The 23,377-nt window shown below is 42.0% G+C and overlaps 1 protein-coding gene and 1 long non-coding RNA gene across 2 annotated transcripts; one reads left to right on the top strand and one right to left on the bottom strand.

Moving 5' to 3' along the window:
• The first annotated feature begins 9 nt into the window (after positions 1 to 9).
• Positions 10 to 22,923, top strand: OVCH2 (ovochymase 2). The gene is made up of 14 exons (XM_010829281.1): positions 10 to 693; positions 3,993 to 4,102; positions 6,056 to 6,147; positions 7,930 to 8,102; positions 8,459 to 8,554; positions 8,786 to 8,937; positions 10,025 to 10,222; positions 11,358 to 11,373; positions 13,540 to 13,630; positions 14,281 to 14,405; positions 15,165 to 15,305; positions 15,679 to 15,809; positions 21,398 to 21,491; positions 22,214 to 22,923. Exons 1-14 carry the CDS (start codon positions 606 to 608, stop codon positions 22,393 to 22,395), a joined length of 1,689 nt encoding a protein of 562 aa, XP_010827583.1. The 5' UTR covers positions 10 to 605; the 3' UTR covers positions 22,396 to 22,923.
• On the bottom strand, positions 3,609 to 22,303 carry LOC104980526. Its single transcript, XR_824275.1, has 3 exons — positions 22,126 to 22,303; positions 21,287 to 21,412; positions 3,609 to 4,268 (listed from the first exon to the last, which is right to left on the bottom strand). It is a non-coding gene; the product is annotated as an uncharacterized LOC104980526 (long non-coding RNA).
• Positions 22,924 to 23,377: the final 454 nt, after the last annotated feature.

Below are 23,377 nucleotides of genomic sequence, written 5' to 3'. Positions count from 1 at the left end.
TGCCTTCCACAAATTCAAAAAATGGTGAAAGAATGCAGTTCACCAATACCTCAATGAATAGTATCCTAAATTGATTTCCTGAGTGTGCTACCAAATTATCTTTCCTCTAACACATGGCTATAACCATCCATTTACATTTGGAAAACAAGAGAAAGACAGATGTTTCAGGATATTCTGATAGGTTATTTGCAAGCATGTAGGAGAGTCTATCATTGCAAATGAGGACAACTTTGATATTCAATCCTCTTGTAGAACATGGTAACCTGTCCTAAGAAGCAAGTACTGTTTGCAAATGGAAGCCTTAAGTCACCAACCTCTTGGCTTGCCAGATAAACTCTGGGGGAAGCAATGAATTGATGTGGGTGTAAAGGGACATGTACTATTGCTTGATCAAGACTATGCTTCTGTGGTTGACTCCCCACATCTTTCAAAGATCTTTGCAAGAAACCACATTCAGAAACATCATTTGGACATGGTTGAATGCCTCATGTCTTGGTTAATGAGTAACCTTCTTTTAAGTTGGTATATTTCTGCTCTCACAAAGCTTTCTATTTTGGTTCTCTTCAGTCTCTCTAAAATTTCAGGGAAAAATTCTGAGTTTCAAAATGCATATAAGCAAGAAGAAGCTCATTTTACTATTTGGAATAATCTTTTTGGAACAGAGTAAATCTGCAACTCTCTCTCTCCCCAAAGGTAAGTTCTAGGAAGTCTATCACTATCTTTGAAGAAATAACCTTTGCTGGCAGTGGGTATTACAGTTTCACTCCATATTCCTTTGGGAGAATAGGAGAAGCAAATATATTCTGGAGATCTAATTAGATTTCATGTAATTAATTTGGACTTCTCTCCTGCAATCATCATTGGAGAAGGAAATGGCAACCCACTCCAGTGTTATTGCCTGGAGAATCCCAGGGACGGGGGAGCCTGGTGGGCTGCTGTCTATGGGGTCACACAGAGTCAGACATGACTGAAGCAACTTAGCAGCAGCAGCAGCAGCCTGCAATCATCATATTAAAGTGAATAGAAAATTTATGGAATACAAAATACAACTTGGATAAGTTGCACTGATTTGGAAAAGACTGGAATTATTCATTTATTTGAACACATTCTACAATCCCATCTCCTTTAATGGAACAAATTCGAGAAATGAGCATAAATTTGGAAGCATTTGTAATCTTTTAAAAAATTATACTTTTTACTGTAGTTTGGTCTTCCCTGGTGGCTCAGCTGGTAAAGAATCCACCTGCAATGCAGGAGACCTGGGTTCAATCCCTGGATTGGGAAGATCCCTTGGAGAAGGGAAAGGCTACCCACTCCAGTATTTTGGCCTGGAGAATTCCACGGAGCGTATAGTCCATAAAGTCACAAAGAGTCAGACACAACTGAGCAACTTTCACTTACTGTACTTTATACAATATACTGCTATAAATAGAAGGTGTGAAGCCTGTTTACTGCAGTATATTTTGTATATAAATGATGTTTTTTTCTTCAAGTAACATAAGCTAAGAACAGTTCTTGGCAATCTTCTTCATAGTCAGATTTGTACTTCAAGAATCATCGTATTTTTTTATTTTTCCTTCAATGGGTTCAGGAAATACTAAATGTTATATATACAAAGGTATTTATGATTCAGTTAACTGAAACAGCTAGAAAATAAGCTTTTGATTCAGCATTATGCCTGCTCTGGATTCAGAATCAAAAGACAGGGTTACATCCGTGCTTTGTCATTAATTAACTGTGCATCTCTTTGATTCTTCATTTTCCCATCTGTACTGTGGGGATAATAGTGCTTGATTTATAGTCAGAGAATGGAAATTAAATGAGAAGCTATTTGAAAAAGTTTTGGATATTTTAACATATTGATCTAAATAGCTATGCTTTCACAGATATTTTCTCAAGAAAAGTCATTTGTCCATCCTTCCAATTTTTCTAAGAGTCCACTGTATGTTAGGAATGTGCTAAGTCTTGGAAATACAGAGATGAATAAAACAGATTTTTTTCATTTTCATAGTAAATGAGGATACAGGAAAAGAATTTTCTATCCCACTATTTCATGGTGAAAACTATAAAAAGGGAGAGGAAAGGGTTTTACAGAGGGGAGACACTTAAGACAGTTTGAGGAAATCAAGGAAGACGCCTCAATTGAAGTGATCTCCAAGCTGAAGAATAGGGATTAGAGGATTCAACTAGGTAAAGAAGTGGGGCAAATGTGAGGCAGGGCATTCAGGCCTTCCAAGAGAACATGTGGAGAAGAATGACCTGCAGTAGGGACAGAAGGTGGATCTTCCCTGATTACCAAGCAGAATGATAAGTACATGGAGGTTCACTTATACTGTTCTCTCTACTTTTGGAGAGATTTTCACTTTTCCATCACAAAAAGGTAAAAGCATAAACAACCAAGTAGAAATATGAGCAAAGATACAAAACTTCAATACATGGAAAAATAAACACTAGTTACTAGTAAATAAATTTGAAAAATTTGATGTCACCGATAATTAAGCAAACTAAAAATTAACAATGCATTTTAAGCATCTTAATCTAGTCCATCTCTTAGCTGAGGAGTCCAAAATAAAACAAACAAAAAAAGGCAGAACAAACATTTGAGAGTAACTAAATGCAGATTTTTCAAGGATAAAATGTTTTTTCCATAAAAAGGAAAGGGTTCTTTTTCCCATTACCTAGTAATCCTTCTCCAGAGAAGGCAATGGGAACCCACTCCAGTACTCTTGCCTGGAGAATCCCAAGGATGGAGGAGCCTTGTAGGCTGCAGTCCATGGGGTCGCAAAGAGTCGGACACGACTGAGCGACTTCACTTTCACTTTTCACTTTCATGCATTGGAGAAGGAAATGGCAACCCACTCCAGTGTTCTTGCCTGGAGAATCCCAGGGATGGCGAAGCCTGGTGGGCTGCCATCTCTGGGGTCGCACAGAGTCGGTCGGACACGACTGAAGCAACTGAGCAGCAGCAGCAGTAACCCTTCAACCCTAACACCATTCTAGTATGTGAATTAACGTACCATCTCCTTTCTAGTCCACTATCATTAAACAATCTGTTACTTTCCACTCTTAGAATTAAATCTAATATTTGACTGTGCCAGGCACTACTGACCATGATCAGAGACTTCATCTCCTGGGTCAAGCAGAGGGAAAAATGCTAACACAAATACAGTGAAAGGCAGACTACAGGGGCTTCTCTGGTGGCTCAGTGGTAAAGAATCTGCCTGCCAATACAGGAGACATGGATTTGATCCCTGATCCAGGAAGATCCCACAGGCCACGGAGCAACTAGGCCCATGTGCCACATCTACTGAGCCTCTGCTCCGGAGTCTGGAAGACACAACCACTGAGCCCATGTGCCCCAGCTACTGAAGCCTGCAAGCCCTAGAGCCCGTGCTCCACAACAAGAGAACCATTGCAATGAGAAGTCTGTGCACTGCAACCAGAGATACAGTGCCCCGCTTGTCGCAACTAGAGAAAAGCCCACAGAGCAACAAAGACCCAGCACAGCCAAAGAAATACATAAATAAATAAAATTACTTTTTAAAAAAGTTTAAGGCAAATTGTGGTATCACCCATTCAACCAATTAATTGAGCAACGTCTGGGCATCAGTCTAGTGGGTTTGAAAGAATAACCACAATGGAATGTAATAAGTGACACAGAAGCACAGAGCGCTCTGAGGAGCCTCTAAGGGGCCAGATGGCTTAGAATCAAAAGGGGACTGCATTCGTGCTAAGCCGGTGGAGATCTACCTCTAAGGCCTTAAATCTTCATATCCGAAAAGTAGATCTTCACAATATGCAGGTTCTATGTGAAAAAGCTGAACAATTGCTTATACTGCAAATCACAGTAAATCTCACAAGTAATTTAAAGCCATTTTGTACTATTTCTACCTGCTCTACGTCTTCCAGTATGTCTTGCTCTGAAGAGTTTCCTGTATACCTCAGAACTAAGAGCTATCTAATCTCCAAATTTTTGTCTTTCCCCTCCCCAGTTTCCACTTGTGGGCAGAGTCCAGTGAAGTCACAGCCTTTGAATTACCTGAACATTTTCAGTCGCATCGTTGGGGGAAGGCAAGTGGCAAAGGGTTCCTACCCTTGGCAGGTGAGTCTCAGGAAACCTTCTCTGGTGGGATTATGAGCTGCCTCAATTGGATCTCTCAGAATCCCATGCTACTCATCAGTATGCTCCGTTCTGCTTAGTTCATCACCAGAGATCTCATGAGTGTGTACAAGGATCCAAGAGCCTCCTGATGTTCGTTAGTTGACTTCTAGAAAAGATGTGTTCAGAATAGTTACAAGCACTATTCGCTGACTCCAAAATTTAGAAATGCCATCCCAAACTTTCAGTCCCTAAGACAAAAATCCCGCTTCAAATTTGTAATTTAAAAAATAATTTTCTGATTCAATAAACATATTTAAAATATACCTATCTTGTTATCGTTAAAGATGATGAGGGAAGTCAAAGGTGTCATATCCATGGGTCTACTTTATGTTTGGGGTGTAAGGTTCATACCTATACCATAGGGCCCTTCAGAGAACAATCAAGAGTTTATAGTATATAGTTAGTCTCCTTAGTATACAGTTGGTGTCCTCAGAATTCTGTGTCAATGTAATTTCCTGGTCCTTCTGTGCCTATAGAAACAAGTTTCTGCTTCTGCCCCTAGACTATGGTTTTCTCATTTATCATCTTTGAAAGTCTCCCAATTTTCTTTACCCTGGGACCCATCTTGTCTCTTCATTTTGTAAGTAGAGAGATAGTTTTTTATTTTTACTTCTCTGAGTCAGTCATATTAACTTTTATCAGTGGATATTTAGCAACAATTGGTTGATTGAATTTTTGTTCAGTGGGTGATGGAATGGCTGAATCATTGTTATTTGATTAACTGATGAATTAATTATTTGGTTGAAGAGTTGGTTTATCAGTTTCTTACTTGGTCAATTAGTTGGCCAGTCATTTCAGAAGTTCACATTTAAATCATAGTCACAGATTCACAGACTTTTACTTACTTGTGCTTTATTCTATTCTTAGCCTTTTCTCTGTACTATTTGTTTTAATTGCTCATAGAAAAAATTTTGATCAAAAAGGAGACAATTCTAAAAAATTGCTTTTTTCTAATTCCAACAATGGAAGTAAAAGTATTTATTGTACCCTCTAAGTCATGTTGGAGTCAAGCCAAGTATCATGAGCAGGATAGGATATGATAGGGAGAGGGAGAGGGTGGGAAGATTTGGGAGAATGGCATTGAAACATGTGAAATGTCATGTATGAAACGAGATGCCAGTCCAGGTTCAATGCACGATGCTGGATGCTTGGGGCTGGTGCACTGGGACGACCCAGAGGGATGGTATGGGGAGGGAGGAGGGAGGAGGGTTCAGGATGGGGAACACATGTATACCTGTGGTGGATTCATTTTGATATTTGGCAAAACTAATACAATTATGTAAGGTTTAAAAATAAAATTAATTTTAAAAAAAAGCAAAAAAAAAAAAAAAAAGAAAATATACTGCAGAGATTGATCTAAAAATAAGATTGAAGAAATTGTATAGGTTAAATAGTTAGACTGTTAAGAAAGCAATAAATCCAAACTATTTCTCTGGGATACCTAGAGGAATTGGAACAGACTTTGGAAGACTCCCTTAGCCCTCACCTTTGTCTTTATCCCAGACTTTTTCATCTGGTCTATGCTGTATCTTATGTCTCTCTCTCTCTCTCTCTCTCTCTCTCTCTCTCTCCATTCACAGATATCATTCACATTGTTAGAGTAACAGACTGGCTGAGCATTATCGTATAAATAAATACCCCCAATTTTTGCTACCAACTTGCTAAAGCCTCCAGTGAACTACCTCTCTTGTGGACCAGGGGTGGGAATATTCTGAGTCTGGCTTTGCCCTTCTTTCTGAACTATAGTGTGCTTGGTCTACCCCTTCACAGTTCATGATTTCTGATATTTATGAGTAAGATATCTGGCTCTCTTTTTCAGAATATGCTCAGTCTCCAGACTTGGGGGGATCCCAGGGCATTAACTTGCTCCCATTTAAGGTCTTTGTAACTCAGGTGTCTCTGAAACAAAGGCAGAAGCATGTCTGTGGTGGGACCATCATCTCTCCACAGTGGGTGATCACGGCTGCTCACTGCGTTGCAAACAGGTAAGGAAAGTCCAGCCGATTGATAAAGGTCAGATTACCTTTCTTCTTCCTGGGAATCAGCAGCAATAACTCTCTTAAAATATGGGATGGTGCAATGATTGCTTAAGGGAAGACATGCTGGTTGCATAATATAAATAGGGCTCAAAGACATTGTCAAGGGCTCTAAACTTGATAGAAAACATGCATTCCTTATAGGAGTGAATACTTTGATATTTAAAATGACTGGATTAATAAAGAATAATATCCAAGTGAGAAAAAAAAGCATCACAAAGATAGATTTGTGAAAGTTCTCCCCTAGTTTTCTTAAATTCCAATGAAAAAATCATCCAGCTCATTATGCATCTTAATAAATGAATAAAAGAAAACAAAAGGAGGCCAATAAAACATGAAGAAGGCTTCTGTGTCTTCCTTCCTATTGATCCTGGTTCTCTGAACTTTAACAATTTCCATTTTTATCCATTCTCTTGTGTGCTCCAAATGTTCTATTGTTGCCAGTGTTCTTGATACGCATAAAGCAGCACTCAAGATCGCGTCCCCCTATTTTCCCTCTTTCATTTCATGTCTGCAAACATCTCCTGGATATTTCCTTAAAGCTGGACACTAATAGCTATCAAAGATACAAAGATGACTCAGAGGTGAACCCTGCCCTCCGAGAGTTGATTGTTTAAAGAAGAGTCAACTGATAATTTCACTGCAGTGTGGCATGTGGTTAGGCTAGAAAGATGCTAGGGAAGTATGCCAAGAGAAAATGATGCCTTTTCCAATGTTGTATTAAATCATCTTTTCTGGATCCCCAGAGATCCCCTTCTAGATCCCTAAGGTCTTAATCCACCTCAATGCATGCTGTCAAGTTCCTTTCAGATACCTTTGCAGCAGGTAGAAGTAATATAGGTCTTCAGTCTTTCCCATGTTAGATCTCTAAAATACAAACACGAAGGAAGTAAGGGAAGATCCCCTCTTCCCATTACTGCAATCAGTCCCAAAGCTCTGAGTGTGCATACTCTCTGGGATATCAGAGTTATGATGCTATTATGTCTTTCATGGTATGCATTATGTATTAGATCTCTGGCATTAAAGCAGCCTTCTTGATGAGAATCACCAAATACTCCCAAAGGATATCAGTGATACCCTGTATGCAAGACAGCAAAAGAGACACAGATGTATAGAACAGTCTTCTGGACTCTGTGGGAGAGGACGAGGGTGGATGATATGGGAGAATGGCATTGAAACATGTATATTATCATATGTGAAACGAATCGCCAGTCCAGGTTCGATGCATAAGACAGGGTGCTTGGGGCTGGTGCACTGGGATGACCCAGAGGGATGGGATGGGGAGGGAGGTGGGAGAGGGGTTCAGGATGGGGAACACATGTACACCCATGGTGGATTCATGTCAATGTATGGCAAAACCACTACAATATTGTAAAGTAATTAGCCTTCAATTAAAATAAATAAATTTATATTTTAAAAAAAGAGAGAGACCAAATCAACCATCTGGGGTAGCTTCAGATCTCTGAATTACAGTGTATACACAAACCCTTGGATGCTTAACAAATAACATTGCAAAGTATTCAGTTTATCTTATTATTAGTTCCCCATGAGGCTACTTTCACTAGTCCCCCACTCACACTGGGAACCTCTACATTTGGAATCATTTTTCTGTTCAGAAGCTGCACACATGCCTTCTCCATCCATCTCATTTTGAAGAGGTCAGTTTGTCAACCATTACAACTGTACTCAGCTTCAGTGAAATCCATCCCTTTTACTCTTTCCTCCTCATAGAAATACTGTATCAACTTTCAATGTTACTGCTGGTGAATATGACTTGAGATATGTGGAGCCAGGAGAGCAAACCCTCACCATTGAGACCATCATCATACACCCACACTTCTCTACCAAGAAACCAATGGATTATGATATCGCTCTTTTGAAGATGGCTGGAGCTTTCCGTTTTGGTAAACATTTGAAGTTTACTCTGAATTGTCCACCCCATGTTCTCCAGAACTTCTGTTCCATAGCACAGTTACTAAAGTATAAATTATGTAGCATGTGCCCAAAATTTCTGGATCATGGACTTTGAGACAGAAAATCAAGGTGGGGTTCCCCTACCTGAAACTCATTTTGCTTGTGACTTTAGAGATACAATTAAGTGGAGTCAAGAAAGAGTCTGTCTTTCTTTGATAAGAGACCCCTGGAGGTGCCAGAGACATCACAAGGCCTTGGGGGATCCACCTAGATGCCCACTGGTGAGTGGCTTGTGGTGTCTCTCCCCCATGAATGAAACGAGCCCTGCCTTGCTCTTTTTCTTCAGATCAGTTTGTGGGGCCCATGTGTCTTCCAGAGCCAGGGGAACGATTTAAGCCTGGATTCATTTGTACAACCGCAGGCTGGGGCCGCTTGAGTGAAAGTAAGAACTTCCGTATTCTGCTCTTAATCTGATATCAGAACTTTCTGGTAGGTAATCAGAAAATAGAATTTTTAACCTATTTGTAAAAGACCATGTGTAAACATTTTTAAAAATAGAGAATGCCACATTGTACTTAAAAATTCAAATCTTTCCAAAAGACACAAGCCTGAATGGGGCATCTTCAATGCAGGGAGGTGAAAGAGTACCCTGCTGGGGTTCTGTGTTTTCTAGATGGCATCTCTCCGCAAGTCTTGCAGGAAGTGAACCTGCCCATTTTGACCCAGGATGAGTGTATTACAGCTCTGTTGACCCTAGAGAAACCCATCAGTGGGCGGACCTTTCTCTGCACAGGCTTCCCAGATGGAGGAAGAGATGCATGTCAGGTAGGTGGGAGTGGTCGGGCTGACAGGTCCCAGACAGAGCTTCCCTCAGATTTGTCATCAGATGAGAGGCTGAAATAAGGCTATAGGAAAGACTAGACTCTGGGAAGAAGGATCAGGAGTGAGAAGGGAGGTCAAGTCAAAATAAAGGGACAATTTCCTTCACTGTTCACCTGAAATTATCACAGCATGTTTAATCAGCGACCTGGGTTTGATCCCTGGGTTGGAAAGATTCCCTGGAGAAGGGAAAGGCTACTCACTCCAGTACTCTGGCCTGCAGAATTCCATGACTAGTCACTGTATAGTCCATGGGGTCCAAAGAGTTGGACACACTGAGTGACTTTCACTTTCATACCTCAATACAAGATAAAAAGTTCAAAAAAAGAAAAAGCTTCAGGCTCCAGAAAGAGTATAAATCTGTTTAAAATATCAAAAGTATTCATAATTATTAGTGACATCATAATGATATTTCCAATGTGTGTATGTTATCAAATACCTAGTTTCTAAACTTTTTGGTGACTGTCAATGATATCTCTTGGTTATTTATTACCAATAAATAACTGATTTGAAAAGACAAAATTAAAGGGACAGTTTAAACAACCTGTTTTTAGCAAGGACTGTGATTTCAGAGGAGGTCTTGTGCTCTTTCCAAAAGACCAAACATTGAAAATGATGCCAACAATGAACTCAGAGTTCTCCAGCCTGAAGGACAGGTGGCTCCTTCCTACTTAGAGATTTCTGGTTTGTGTATAATGGGAGCTTTTCTTTCTCTCCGTCCCTCCTGCCAACCAGGAACTAAGGTCAATATGACTACTGGACAAAACTTCTCTGAGTCTGTAGGATGAGACAGGAGAGGGAAACAATGTGATGTCTGATAAAAGCCCCAGATGGGGAAGACGAGGTGGATTTGGTGGACTCCAGTGGTATTTCAGGAGCGAATGTGAATTGTACTTGCCTGTTCTCTCAGGTCCTTGAGTCCAAAGTATTAGAAGCGAAGAAATTCATTGATCAATTTATTGACCTTTGTCTAGCATCTTTGTGGGGCATAGACACTGACAACGATGGTAACAGAGACCTTTTCTCCCTCCAGGGAGACTCAGGAGGTTCCCTCATGTGCCGGAATAAGAAAGGGACTTGGACTATGGCTGGTGTGACTTCCTGGGGTTTGGGCTGTGGTCGAGGCTGGAAAAACAATCTGCAGAAAGATGATCAAGGATCCCCTGGGATCTTCACAGATCTTACTAAAGTGCTTTCGTGGATCCACAAACACATCCGAATTGGTAATCAAGCCAAAACATAAGGTCAAGAAGCTAGGGAAGGAGAGAACATCAGCAGAGTCTAGGCAAGTCAAGACCATTGAGCAGACGGACTCTGCTTTCATTCTGAGTGTCTCGCATAAGGATTGTGGTATTTACTGAGTCTAAAAAAAGGACCAACTATGATTCACACAGCATACAGCTATTCAATGAAACATGAGTACATCCATCCTAGATTTTGTCCAATTTGCATTTAATTGAAACTGTCTCAGCTGGTGATATGTTTCCACCACTTACTTCTCACTTACTGTGCTAGCAAGATTCAGCAAGCTGTAGCATAGGTTGGTGGTTATCAACCAGGGGGAATTTTGCCCCTTCAGGGGACAGTGACTGGAGATGTTTTTGGTTGTCACAACAGGAGAGAGAGGAACCACTGGTGTCTAGTGGGTAGGGGGCCATGGATGCTGCTAAGCATCCTACAAGGCACAGGAGAGCACCCCCACTCCCACCCAGCAAAGAAGGATTCAGCCCCAAATGTTAATAATGCTGTGGCTGAGAAGGCCTGACCTAGAGCCAGGTACAGTAAATCTGAAAAGGCCAAGGTCTATATATATCCTTCTACTAGACTGACCAATGAGTTAATTGAAACTTCATTTTTTTGCCTCCAAATCCAACTTAACTGGTGGCTTCCAACCTCGATAGGACTTATGTTCTTCCCAAAGGGGTTAATTCAAACTAGTTCAGGAAAAACTTGTGATTGTGTTCACGTTTATGGAACACTCACAGGTATTTGAGTCCTCAGTTCAAGCCATAGCTACCTCAGCATCTCTTTTGTGATTATGGGTACGTTATTTCCATCTCCAGCCTTTCTTTTCATGAAAAATTAGAAGGGTAGCCCAGATGACCTCTTCTTGCTTTGCATAATCCCCAAGCCAATGAACACACTTAATAAAGAGAGTGAACCATTTTCTTAAAACACAAAGGCTCCTCTGCTGCTTTGTCAATTTATCCCTTCTGTTCTCTCCACAGATTATATTTTCATTAGTTGCAAACTGACTTAAAAACCTCTGTACTTTTGGGCCAGGGAGATGCTAACTTCTTGAAATATTGTTCAAGATAACCACAAACATTGAATCCCATCTTTCTTTTTCTTTCCCAGGGAAGCAGAGAAAGAGCTCCAGAGGTGGGTATTTTTCATCGCCTGCTCTTCTGGGAGCATGAATTAATCTCTACTATTTCTGAATATCGGTTCCCTTTATAATCAGAAGTCTTCCTCTGCAAGAGTTCTCCATACTGACTATGCATGACAACACCACTGGGCACACTCGGTCATTCATCCCCAGCCAGTGAGGGCGCACCCTCACCAGCAGGAGCCCACACTCCCTTCCAGTTCACTTCTTGTCAATCCAGAGCTCCAGCTCAAGTCAACAAACAGTTGTCAAATTCTCAGTTTGGATCTCAGACATGAGGGAGGAGGTGAAGTGGATAGTGGTCAGGTTTCCGAGCTCAGCTTGTTCAGAAAGCACAGGGAACCCACCCCAGGGTTACATTGCAAGTCTTCAGTGAATTCACTCTGATTTGGCGCAAGCTCCTTTCTGCCTCTGAACCTGAGTCTCCTTATCCGAAAAGGAAGCAGTTTGGACCAGATGGTCTCAAAGGCATCTTTAGCTCAGCAGTTCTGTGAGCCTGTGGAACCAACTCCAAAGAGCAAAGTGGGAAAAGAGTACCCTGAGAGCTCAGTGGAGAGAATGGCTGCTTCTAGCTGGAAAAAGACAAAAAGACACTGGAGGCTTTGAAGCACAGACATCTTTTAACCTGAACCTTAGAGAATAAAGGATGAATAAAATTTTGTCAGGTGGGGATGGGATACAGGTAAAGAAAAATATTCCAGCTCAAGGAATCATTCTTATCAGAAGATGGATACTAAAAGATGAAGATAGGAAAATTTAGGGTGTAATCTTGCCTGGAAAATCCCATGGATGGAGGAGCCTGGTGGACTGCAGTCCATGGGGTCGCTAAGAGTCGGACACGACTGCGCGACTTCACTTTCACTTTTCACTTTCATGCATTGGAGAAGGAAATGGCAACCCACTCCAGTGTTCTTGCCTGGAGAATCCCAGGGTCGGGGGAGCCTGGTGGGCTGCTGTCAATGGGGTCGCACAGAGTCGGACACGACTGAAGCGACTTAGCAGCAGCAGCAGAGACCCAGTAAGTCAAAGCAGCTAAAGTGTAGGATATGTGAGGGATTTTATGAGACAGAAGATTAAACATATAACTTGAGACCAAATTATGGAAACTTTGAACACCAGTCAAAAAAATTTAGATTTTATTGAGTAATAGGAGTTGACTAACTAGATAAATAGATTAGAGCTATACTGAATTGCCATAAGAACTGTACATAGGGAATAAACTGGAGGAGAAATAATGCATAGTAGAATTATGAGATTATGCATTAGTTCAAGAGATAAGAAAATAAGGCTTTATTTAGGGCAATGGCCAGAGAATGAAAAGGAGGGCATAGAAATAGGATGAACTAGGACTGGATAGTCACTAAAGTTAAGGATGGTGAGAAAAAAGGAGTGGAGGATGACACCAAATCTCTGAGCATGAAAAGCTAAGAACACAAAAAGTATTCAAATCAGAAGTACATGCAGTTTTGAAGACCCAAAGGAATTCTATTTGTGTACTCTTGCCTAGAAAATCCCATGGATGGAGGAGCCTGGTAGGCTGCAGTCCATGGGGTCGCTACAAGTCGGATGCAACTGAGTGACTTCACTTTCACTTTTCACTTGCACACAATGCAGAAGGCAATGGCAACCCACTCCAGTGTTATTGCCTGGAGAATCCCAGGGATGGCAGAGCCTGGTGGGCTGCCGTCTATGGGGTCACACAGAGTCGGACACGACTGAGGTGACTTAGCAGCAGCAGCAGCAGCAGCAAGTTTAAGAGGAAGAGACCTATGAGGGGGTTGAAAAATCAGAAGTTTAGGTAGACATAATAATTAAAACTGAGAGTGTGAATGAACTAGGTCAGAAGGCTCATGTATAGAGAAATGAAAACTCAGAACAAAACCTAGGAAATACCTGCATCTGCAGAGTGGATTTCTGGGGTCAGAGAAAGAATAGTAAAGGAGAAGAAATCATAGAATCTCAAAGTTAAGCAAAATCTACAAGGAACAAAAAAAGAATAAAGTGTCACAGAAGCCAAGACAGGAAAAGATTTCATGGAGAAAGGAAGGGTGCATGAAGAAGAGTCAAGGGGTCCCAGTGTCTGTGTGTATTCTGGAGGGAGAGGGCTGCTGTGGCTAGCCATCACTGTTAGTCCTAATTCTCATGGCTTTCCCTCCCAGCCACGTGCAGTGAGCAGGACCGCGTGGTCAGAGCATTGGAGGGGGACCTGCACTTCCCAGAAAGTCCCTTCCTATATTATGAGAGCAAGCAGTGAGTAGCCCCCACTGCCACCCCTGCCCCAACTCCCACCTCCAGTTTTTTTTTTTAACTTGTTTTATATCGGAATAGAGCCAATTACTAATGCTGTGATCATTTCAGGTGGACAGCAAAGGGACTCAGCCATACATATACATGTATCCATTGTCCCCCAAACTCCCTTCTCATCTAGGCTGCCACATAACATTGAACAGAGTTCCCTGTGCTTATATAGTAAGATCTTCTTGGTTATTCATTTTAAACTTAGCAGTGTGTACATGTCCATCCCAAACTCCCTAACTATCCCTCTCCTCCATTCTCCCCCCACCACCCAGCAACCATAAGTTTGTTCTCTAAGTCTGTGAATCTGTTTTGTAAATAAGTTCATTTGTATCATTTCTTTTTAGATTCCACATATAAGGGATGCCATACAATATTCTTCTCTGACTTCACTCAGTATGACAATCTCTGGGTCCATCCACATTGCTGCAAATGGCATTATGTCATTCTTTTCAATGGCTGAGTAATATTCCATCAAAAATATGTGCTGTATCTTCTTTATCCATTCCTTTGTCCCACCTCCAGTTTGACTCTGCCCCACTCATTGGACTGTGACAGCCACTTTCTGCCTGAAAATAATACCCTCTCAATGTGTCTACCTGCAGACAGTGTGCCTGGACCCTGTTGGTACCAGAGGAAATGCATGTGCTCCTCAGTTTTTCCCACTTTGATGCAGAGTCTTGTGACCATAATTACCTGTCAATATATTCTTTAGAAGACACACTTATTGGTGAGTGGATTTTCACATTGTCAAATGGACACTATGCTATTACTTAACGGGGCCTGGTTATAATATGTCTAGCCCCAAGGCATTTATAAACAGCACACTTCCTGTCTCCACTGTTGAGACTTAGAATTGATGGTGGAAAGGAACGCAATCTGAGCCTGTGTGAGGGCTGGAAGGCCACAGTGCATTTCACTTACTGCCTTTGCTTCCCATGGAACCAGGCTTCCTAGACTCATTTGCCAGACCTGGTACCCATCGGGAGTAAAATGCAGATCTACAGCTGTGCCTCTCAGGGCCTCTCGGGCAGAATGCTGCTCTCCTGAGCATGAAAATAACCTTTACCTGCCTCATCCAGCTCAGAAGGAAGACAGCAACAGATAACCACAAGTCGGAGACAAAAGTTACTTATGTAAGAAACAGAAATGGAGGCGCATTCCTGTGGTTCTAAACTAGAGATGGTATGGTCCGTCCCTGCTTTCCCCCAGGAGACCTTTAACAATGTCTCAGGAGCAATTTTTGGTGGTCACAACTAGAGGGAACGTTCAAAACAATTTTGCAGCCAGGATGCCGCAGAACATCCTACAATGTGCAGAACAGCCTGAACACACAGAACGTTCCAGTTCAGAACATCAGTAGTGCCAAGGTTGAGAAGCCCTGATTCAGACAAGCCTGCCCTGTCATGAATGTTCAGGAACCTGTAAGTCTTTTAATGGGTGCTGTTTTCTAGGCTCTGAGCAAAGACTCTCCTTTCTTATTTTGCAGCGAAATTCTGTGGAGAGAGACTGGCTTCATCAGTTCTTGTTGGCTCCAATGCTATAAGGCTGAGCTTCATCTCTGATAACACAGATAATGCCGTTGGGTTCAATCTCACCTATAAAGCTGTTAAACCAAACTACCTTCCTGGTAAAACTGTTTACTCTTATCATACACTATGCTGACCTTTTGCAGAAGTTGAGGCCCCATAGGAATTAGATGATGGGTAGGGAAACCACCAAGGCCCACTGAGCTCCACAGCAAAGAAGAGCCCTAGGTCAGTGAGACACGGGGTACGGGGGCTCTTCGTGCAGTCTTGCAAATGCATGCTTGTTGCCCACCCACATGAGCCAAGAGAGCTTGATGACTTCTCCAGAACCAGTGCACAGACCTTCCCCTTCTTGATGGCTCTGCCTGAAGAGCCAGTTCAGGCATCTTTCATGGGGGACACAAGGGTGAGAACAAAGAGGTCCCCTCTGTCCACGGTGATGCCACTGCTTGGACCTTCTCCTTTGTATTGCAGATTCTGGCTGCGACTCCTTAACGATCCTGTTTGAAGAAGGCCTCATACAGAGTCCTCACTATCCTGAAGACTACAGCAACATGGCCAGCTGCAACTGGGTCTTTCAAGCCCCCAAACATTATCTAGTTAAGGTACCCTTACTTGGCTGTGGATCTCCACAGAATCGCTTACATGGACACCATGAGGGCAGAGGCTTTTATCTGATGCATTTGCTGCTGTATTCCTTGTACCTAGAACCTAGCACCTGGCACACAAATCTCTTGATAAATACTTGGTATCAGACCGGCGTATTCTGTCATGCAACTACCCACACTTGCCACTAGATGGCAACTGTGCGCTTTCAGTTCAGTTCAGTCGCTCAGTCGTCTCCGACTCTTTGCCACCTCATAAACTGCAGCACAGCTGCTTCTCTGTCCATCACCAACTCCCGGAGCTGACTCAAACTCGTGTTCATCGGTGATGCCATCCAATTATCTCGTCCTCTGTCACCCCCTTCTCCTCTTGCCTTCAATCTTTCCCATCATCAGGGTCTTTTCAAATGTCAGTTCTTCACACCAGGTGACCAGAGTATTGAAGTTTCAGCTTCAGCATCAGTCCTTCTAAAGAATATTCAGGACTGATTTCCATTAGGATTGACTCGTTGGATCTCCTTGCAGTCCAAGGGACTCTCAAGAGTCTTCTCCAACACCACAGTTCAAAAAGCATCAATTCTTTGGCGCTCAGCTTTCTTCACAGTCCAACTCTCACATCCATACATGATCACGGGAAAAACCATAGCCTTGATTAGACTGACCTTGGTTGGCAAAGTAATGTCTCTGCTTTTGAATATGCTATCTAGGTTGGTCATAGTTTTTCTTCAAAGGAGCAAGCGTCTTTCAATTTCATGGCTGCAGTCACCATCTGCAGTGATTTTGGAGCCCCTCAAAATAGTTTCTCACTGTTTCCATTGTTTCCCCATCTATTTGCCATGAAGTGATGGGACCAGATGCCATGATCTTAGTTTTCTGAATGTTGAGTTTTGTTGTTGTTGTTTCTCTTTTTTTTTCTTTCTTTTTTCTTTTTTTTCCTTTCTTTTTTTGTCTTTTAGAATGTTGAGTTTTAAGCCAACTTTGTCACTCTCCTCTTTCAATTTCATCAAGAGGCTCTTTAGTTCTTCGCTTTCTGCCATAAACATGGTATCATCTGCATATCTGAGGTTACTGATATTTCTTGTGGCAATCTTGATTCCAGCTTGTGCTTCTTCCAGCCCAGCATTTCCCATGGTGTACTTTGCAAAAAATTTAAATAAGCAGGGTGACAATATACAGCCTTGTATACTCCTTTCCCAATCTGGAATCAGTTTGGTGTTCCATGTCCAGTTCTAACTGTTGCTTCTTGACCTGCATACAGATTTCTCAGGAGGCAGGTCAAGTGGTCTGGTATTGCCATCTCTTCAAGAAATTTCCAGTTTGTTGTGATCCACACAGTCAAAAGCTTTAGCATAGTCAATAAGGCAGAAATAGATGTTTTTCTGGAATTCTCTTGCTTTTTTAATGAGCCAAAAGATGTTGGCAATTTGATCTCTGGTTCCTCTGCCTTTTCTAAATCCAGCTTGAACATCTGGAACTTCATTGTTCATGTACTGTTGAAGTCTGGCTTGGAGAATTTTGAGCATTATTTTACTAGCATGTGAGATGAGTGCAATTGTGTGATAGTTTGAACATTCTTTGGCATTGCCTTTCTTTGGGATCCAGTCCTGTGGCCACTGCTGAGTTTTCCAAATTTTCCTGGTTTATTGAGTGCAGCATTTTCACAGCATCATCTTCCAGGATTTGAAATAGCTCCACTGGAATTCCATCACCTCCACTAGCTTTGTTCGTAGTGATGCTTCCTAAGGCCCACTTGACTTCACATTCCACGATGTCTGGCTCTAGGTGAGTGATCACACCATCGTGGTTATCTGGGTCATAAAGATCTTTTTTTGTATAGTTCTTTTGTGTATTCTTTCTACCTCTTTTTAATATCTTCTGCTTCTGTTAGATCCATACCATTTCTGTCCTTTATTGTGCCCATCTTTGCATGAAATCTTCCCTTGGTATCTCTAATTTTCTTGAAGAGATCTCTAGTCTTTCCCATTCTATTGTTTACCTCTATTTCTTTGCATTGATCGCTGAGGAAGGCTTTCTTATCTCTCCTTGCTGTTCTTTGGAACTCTGCACTCAAATGGGTATTTTTTTCCTTTTCTCCTTTGCCTTTCACGTCTCTTCTTTTCACAGCTATTTCTAAGGCCTCCTCAGACAACAATTTTGCCTTTTTCTTTTCTTTTTCTTGGGGATGGTCTTGATCCTTGTCTCCTGTACAATGTCATGAACCTCCGTCCATAGATCTTCAGGTACTCTATCAGATCTAATCCCTTGAATCTATTTGTCACTTCCACTGTAAAATCATAAGGGATTTGATTTAGGTCATACCTGAATGGTCTAGTGGTTTTCCCCACTTTCTTCAATTTAAATCTGAATTTTGCAATAAGCAGTTCATGATCTGGGCCACAGTCAGCTCCTGGTCTTATTTTTGCTGACTGTATAGAGCTTCTCCATCTTTGGCTGCAAAGAATATAATCAATCTGATTTTGGTGTTGGCCATCTGATGATGTCCATGTGTAGAGTCTTCTCTTGTGTTTTTGGAAGAGGGTGTTTGCCATGACCAATGTGTTCTCTTGGCAAAACCCTGTTAGCCTTTGCCCTGCTTCATTTTGTACTCCAAGGCCAAATTTGCCTGTTACTCCAGGTATCTCTTGACTTCCTACTTTTGCATTCCAGTCCCCTATAATGAGAAGGACGTCTTTTGGGGGAGTTAGTTCTAAAAGGTCTTGTAGGTCTTCATAGAACCATTCAACTCAGCTTCTTCAGCATTACTGGTTGGGGCATAGACTTGGATTACTGTGAAATTGAATGGTTTGCCTTGGAAACGAACAGAGATCATTCTTTCATTTTTTAGATCAGAGGCAACTGTGTTCTTTACTTTTTGCCATTTTGTCCAACTGTGCACTTTACTTTTTGTCGTTTTTGAGTTGCAGAGGCAACTGTGCACTTTACTTTTTGTTGAAAAGCTGCCTTTACCTTTGTACCAGGTTAACTTGTTCCATCAATGTCTAGTCCTTTCAGGAAATAAGTATTTCTTCCTTATTAATTAAACTGTTACCAAACATGCTGTGGGATGTAGATAACAAAAGTGCAGAGCAGAACAGGTTCAGGGACTAGCATAATGTGTCGCAGGAGGGGTGACAGAAGGCGAGGCTGAGATCAAGGTGTGGGGGGCTTTAAATGTCAGGATACAGAAAGTATTCAGCCTTCAGCGGTGGTGTTTCAGCCTTCTGTTTGCATGCTTGCTCACTTAACACTAGTGCGCTGTCTGCAGACATGCCTTCAGGAAGATGGTGCTGCAGTCAGGGGAAGGGTGGAATTAGCATTTACTTAGAACATTTTCTCTTTAATTATTGAAAGCAAGAAAGTATATGAAGGAGACAAAGTAGATTATAAAACAATGGGGAAGCAGCAAGGGTGAACAAGACCTAGAAGTTCTTGTATATTTGAGGCCAAAAAGAAAAAAGATCTGACCTAGGAAAAACCAAATTGGTGCAGTGTTATGACAGTCCAGAGAAGAGACCTTTTAAAACAAAAAACAAAACAAAGAAAGAGGTATGGCTAATAGCTTGAATTTCCCACACAAAGTTAGAATTTGAGGAGAAGGAGGACTCCTCCCTTCCTTGGCTCTCCTTCATCTCCCTCCCTCCCTCCACCACCTCTTCTCTTGATATATCTTGATCTCCTTCCCTCTTTTCTCTCTTCCTTCCACAGAGAAACCATTGTACAGCTCTGAAACCTTTTGTTCTTTTCAAACGTGCATTTAAATGTTAACAAAGTAAAAAGACAGAACTTTTTTAAAACATAAGGAGGACTGAGCGCATTATCCAGTCCCCACGTCACCCCTCATAAAGAAGGTAGAACAATTGAGATGGACAATTGAAAGGAGGTGGAGGTGGTGGCATCTGAAAGGTCAGGTGAGGTCAGATGTCAGTAGTAGAATGAGATCACACAGGTTTTAAATGTGAGAAGACACAGAGGAAGTAAGGCAAATATAGCTGTTGTCTTTCTAAAAGTTCCTGAAACCCAAGCGGAGTCAGGCAGACAGTTCAAGAAGCAGTGAGATTAAGGGAAGCTATGTAGTGGCAGGGCTTCCCTCGTAGCTCAGTTGGTAAAGAATCTGCCTACAATGCAGGAGACCCGGGTTCGATCCCTGGGTTGGGAAGATCCCCTGGAGAAGGGCATGGCAACCCACTCCAGTGTTGTTGCCTGGAGAATCCCCTGGACAGAGGAGCCTGGCAGGCTACAGTCCATGGGGTCGCAAGAGTCAGACATGACTTAGTGACTAGACCACTACCACCTTATAGTGACCGAGGAGAAAAGATGAAGTGTGAGCATATTTCCAAAAAGAGGAAGAAGACAAAATTTAGTTGAAAGTCTAAACATACAAGAGCTAGAAGTGATTCAAAAACACCTGTGCAGCCTGTATGCTGAGTGCCGCGTCAGTGAAAAGCTGCGCTCACATCCGCCAGCGGCAGCATCACCCTGCAGGACCCATTTGAGACAGCCATTTGTAAGTTGCTGTGACGGGTCATGACTATGTGCACACCATTTGACTCAAAGGGAAAAGAGTCTATTTTTATTATTCATCATAAGTTTTATGGCTCTGCATGTCCTGTTCACCAACTTTGAACATTTTAAATTCTAAATTTTAAATATTATTGATATTAAACAAAACAGGTTTGTTGTTATTGCTCAGTCGCTAAGTCATGTCCAACTTTTTGCAGCCCCATGGACTGCAGCACAGCAGTCTTCCCTGTCCTTCACTATCTCCTGGAGTTTGCTCAGACTCGTGTTCACTGAGTCAGTGATGCTAACTAACCATCTCAGCCTCTGCAACCCCCTCACTTTAAAAAATATTTTTAACTTTCTTTATTTATTATAGGGATTATAGATCCCCTGTGTGGGAAATTTCTGGTTTAAAAAAGATTTATGTAATTTTCCTCCTTTTTTTTTGTTTTTTTAAATTTTCCTCCTTTTTTAAAACCTCTTTCCATAAGACATAATGGTCAGAGTAACTGAAAGTATCTGTTTCCAGAAAGAATTCCAGGAAGGATTTAAGAAATGTTTGAGTGAATCCTATTTCTGACATGTCTCCTTGATCCCATGTCTTGTGACCATGAATCATCATTTGGCTCCATTTTTGTCCCAGACATACAGGCCTCTGTGTCTTTTGCCGAGTGTTTAGGATCCATTGAATCCCCGTCACATGCGTGTATAAAATCTAGACTGCTACCCCATCATTTCTATCTCCCACTGCTCCTCTCTTTAAACTCAATTGGTTAGGGATATCAGATTGCTTGAACATTGTTCTTTGAAGTTTCTTTGCTCCTCTAAGGAGGCAGCTGGGGAGCTCAAATATTTGCGCGTTTTCCCACCCTTACATTTGGCCCATAGTGGGGTGCTTACATGTTTCGAGAGGTTTGGGAGCCTGTGGTTTAGCATCTTTTCCTAAGTAATATAACTCATTCACGAATGCCCGTTACCTTTCTCATCTTGCTCCAGAGCAAGCTGAACAACTGAAATTCTTCTGCTTGATCAAAATCAGTTAATGTATTCATATTGTCAACTCTAAATGTAAAGTGGAGCCTTCTCAGCTTTCATTTCAGGACCTAAAAATAGAAGAAAATGGAGACTGCACTTCCGACTATGTGAGCGTGCACAGGGATGTAGAAAGGAAGAAAGAAATAGGTTTGTGCAGGGGCTCTGTATCAATCTAGAGGGGTGGGATGGGGAGGGGATGGGAGGGAGGTTCAAAAGGGAGGGGATATATGCATACCTGTGGCTGATTCATGTTGAGGTGTGACATAAAACAACAAAATTCTGGAAAGCAATTATCCTTCAATTAAAAAAATAAATAAATTTTAAAAAACAAAGAAATAGGTTTGTGTTCCCTGGGAACCTCCAGTTTGCATCTGGATCTGGTCCTTCTTGGGAATCCTTTTAGGGAATAAACAGGATGTGGCTCAGTGTTCCTTTCCCTGCATCATCTCCATCCTTCCCTGTGCTCTCATCACCTCTCCTCCTTCTCCCCAGTTGTGGGGGGAGGCATGGAGCGAGGGTGGGGAGAGCTTCAGGGAAAATCAGAGAACCATTTGAATGGAAGGCCCACATAGACTAGGGGTCAGAGGGGAAAGTGCCATTGAAATAAGCCCTGTGGCTGGAATCAGCTCTCTTAGTGGCATTCCCAATGGGGGTATTTGGGAGATAAACAGAATTGAAATGTTAGCAGGGTTAAATATGTAGTACAAAGAAGCAGTATGCCTTTTCCATTTTGAAGATGAATTGTGACATCCACCGGAAAAGTTTATTTCTTAACAGTTACCTGAAGGACAATCTTTTTTCTTCTATCCACTGCCATGTCTATTTGCTGGGCCCTTGATCCGGTCGTGCCTGGGCTGGGCATGAATCAGCTCGGCTGTGTGGCTCTGCTGTCCCCACCCCCGTGGTGAGCATCACCAGGGTAATGTCCATCAGCTTCCAGTCCAATGAAAACGCGAACTTCAGAGGCTTCCAGGCTACAGTTTCCTTCATTCATGAAACAGGTAAGAGGACGGAGGTACCAACTCTGAGTCTCATCCTCCTGATGTGGTAAATAGAGCAAGCTTTAGAGCTCGGCCTGGGTACAGTCAACTCTTTATTCACTGAATCTGTGAACCCTGAACCACTGCTCCTGGGGTAATGCGGAGGAGCTAGGTTCCTATCAGCCTCTGGTTTTGTTTGTATTTCTGTTTCAGGTCACCTTATTTAATATACATTGCTGATTCATTAACACTGAACTCACTCACAGCCAATACCACTGTAACCTGTGCCTGAACAAAGTTATCCATCACAGGTATTTTCTCTGTAAGGCACGACCCAGCCTTTTTGCACTTACGAACACTAGATGGCACTGGAGCACTATGTTTAGGGCCATTTCAACCACCAAAAAAAGCACGAAAATGCAGAGACGCGTACTAGTGACTAAGAGTGAAGCAAGTCAGAAAGAGAAAAACAAATATCATAGATTAATGCATATAAGGGGAATCTAGAGAATGGTACAGATTATCTTATTTGCAAAGCAGAAATAGCGACATAGATGGAGAAAACAGATGTATGAATACCAAGAGGGGAAGGGGGATGGGGTGGGATGAATTGGGAGATTGGGATTGACATATACACACCATTGATACTATGTATAAACTAGATAACTAATTGAGAACCTACTGTGTAGCACAGGGAACTCTACTCAATGTTCTGTGATGACCTAAATGGAAAGGAAGTCCAAAAAAGAAGAAATATATATGTGTTCAGTTCAGTTCAGTCACTCAGTTGTGTCTGACTATTTGTGACCCCATGGACTGCAGCACGCCAGGCCTCCCTGTCCATCACCAACTCCTGGAATTTACTCAAACTCATGTCCATTGGGTCGGTGATGCCATCCAACCATCTCATCCTCTGTCATCCCTTTCTGCTCCTGCCTTCAATCTTTCCCAGCATCAGGGTCTTTTCCAATGAGTCAGCTCTTCGCATGAGGTGGCCAAAGTATTGGAGTTTCACCTTCAACATCAGTCCTTCCAATGCATATTCAGGACTGA

Source organism: Bison bison, unplaced genomic scaffold, assembly GCF_000754665.1.
Source record: "Bison bison bison isolate TAMUID 2011002044 unplaced genomic scaffold, Bison_UMD1.0 scf7180017864503, whole genome shotgun sequence".
NCBI classification, from domain to species: Eukaryota; Metazoa; Chordata; class Mammalia; order Artiodactyla; family Bovidae; genus Bison; species Bison bison.
Note: the sequence above shows the minus strand (reverse complement) of the source record. Positions and strands in the feature narration are given on the sequence as shown.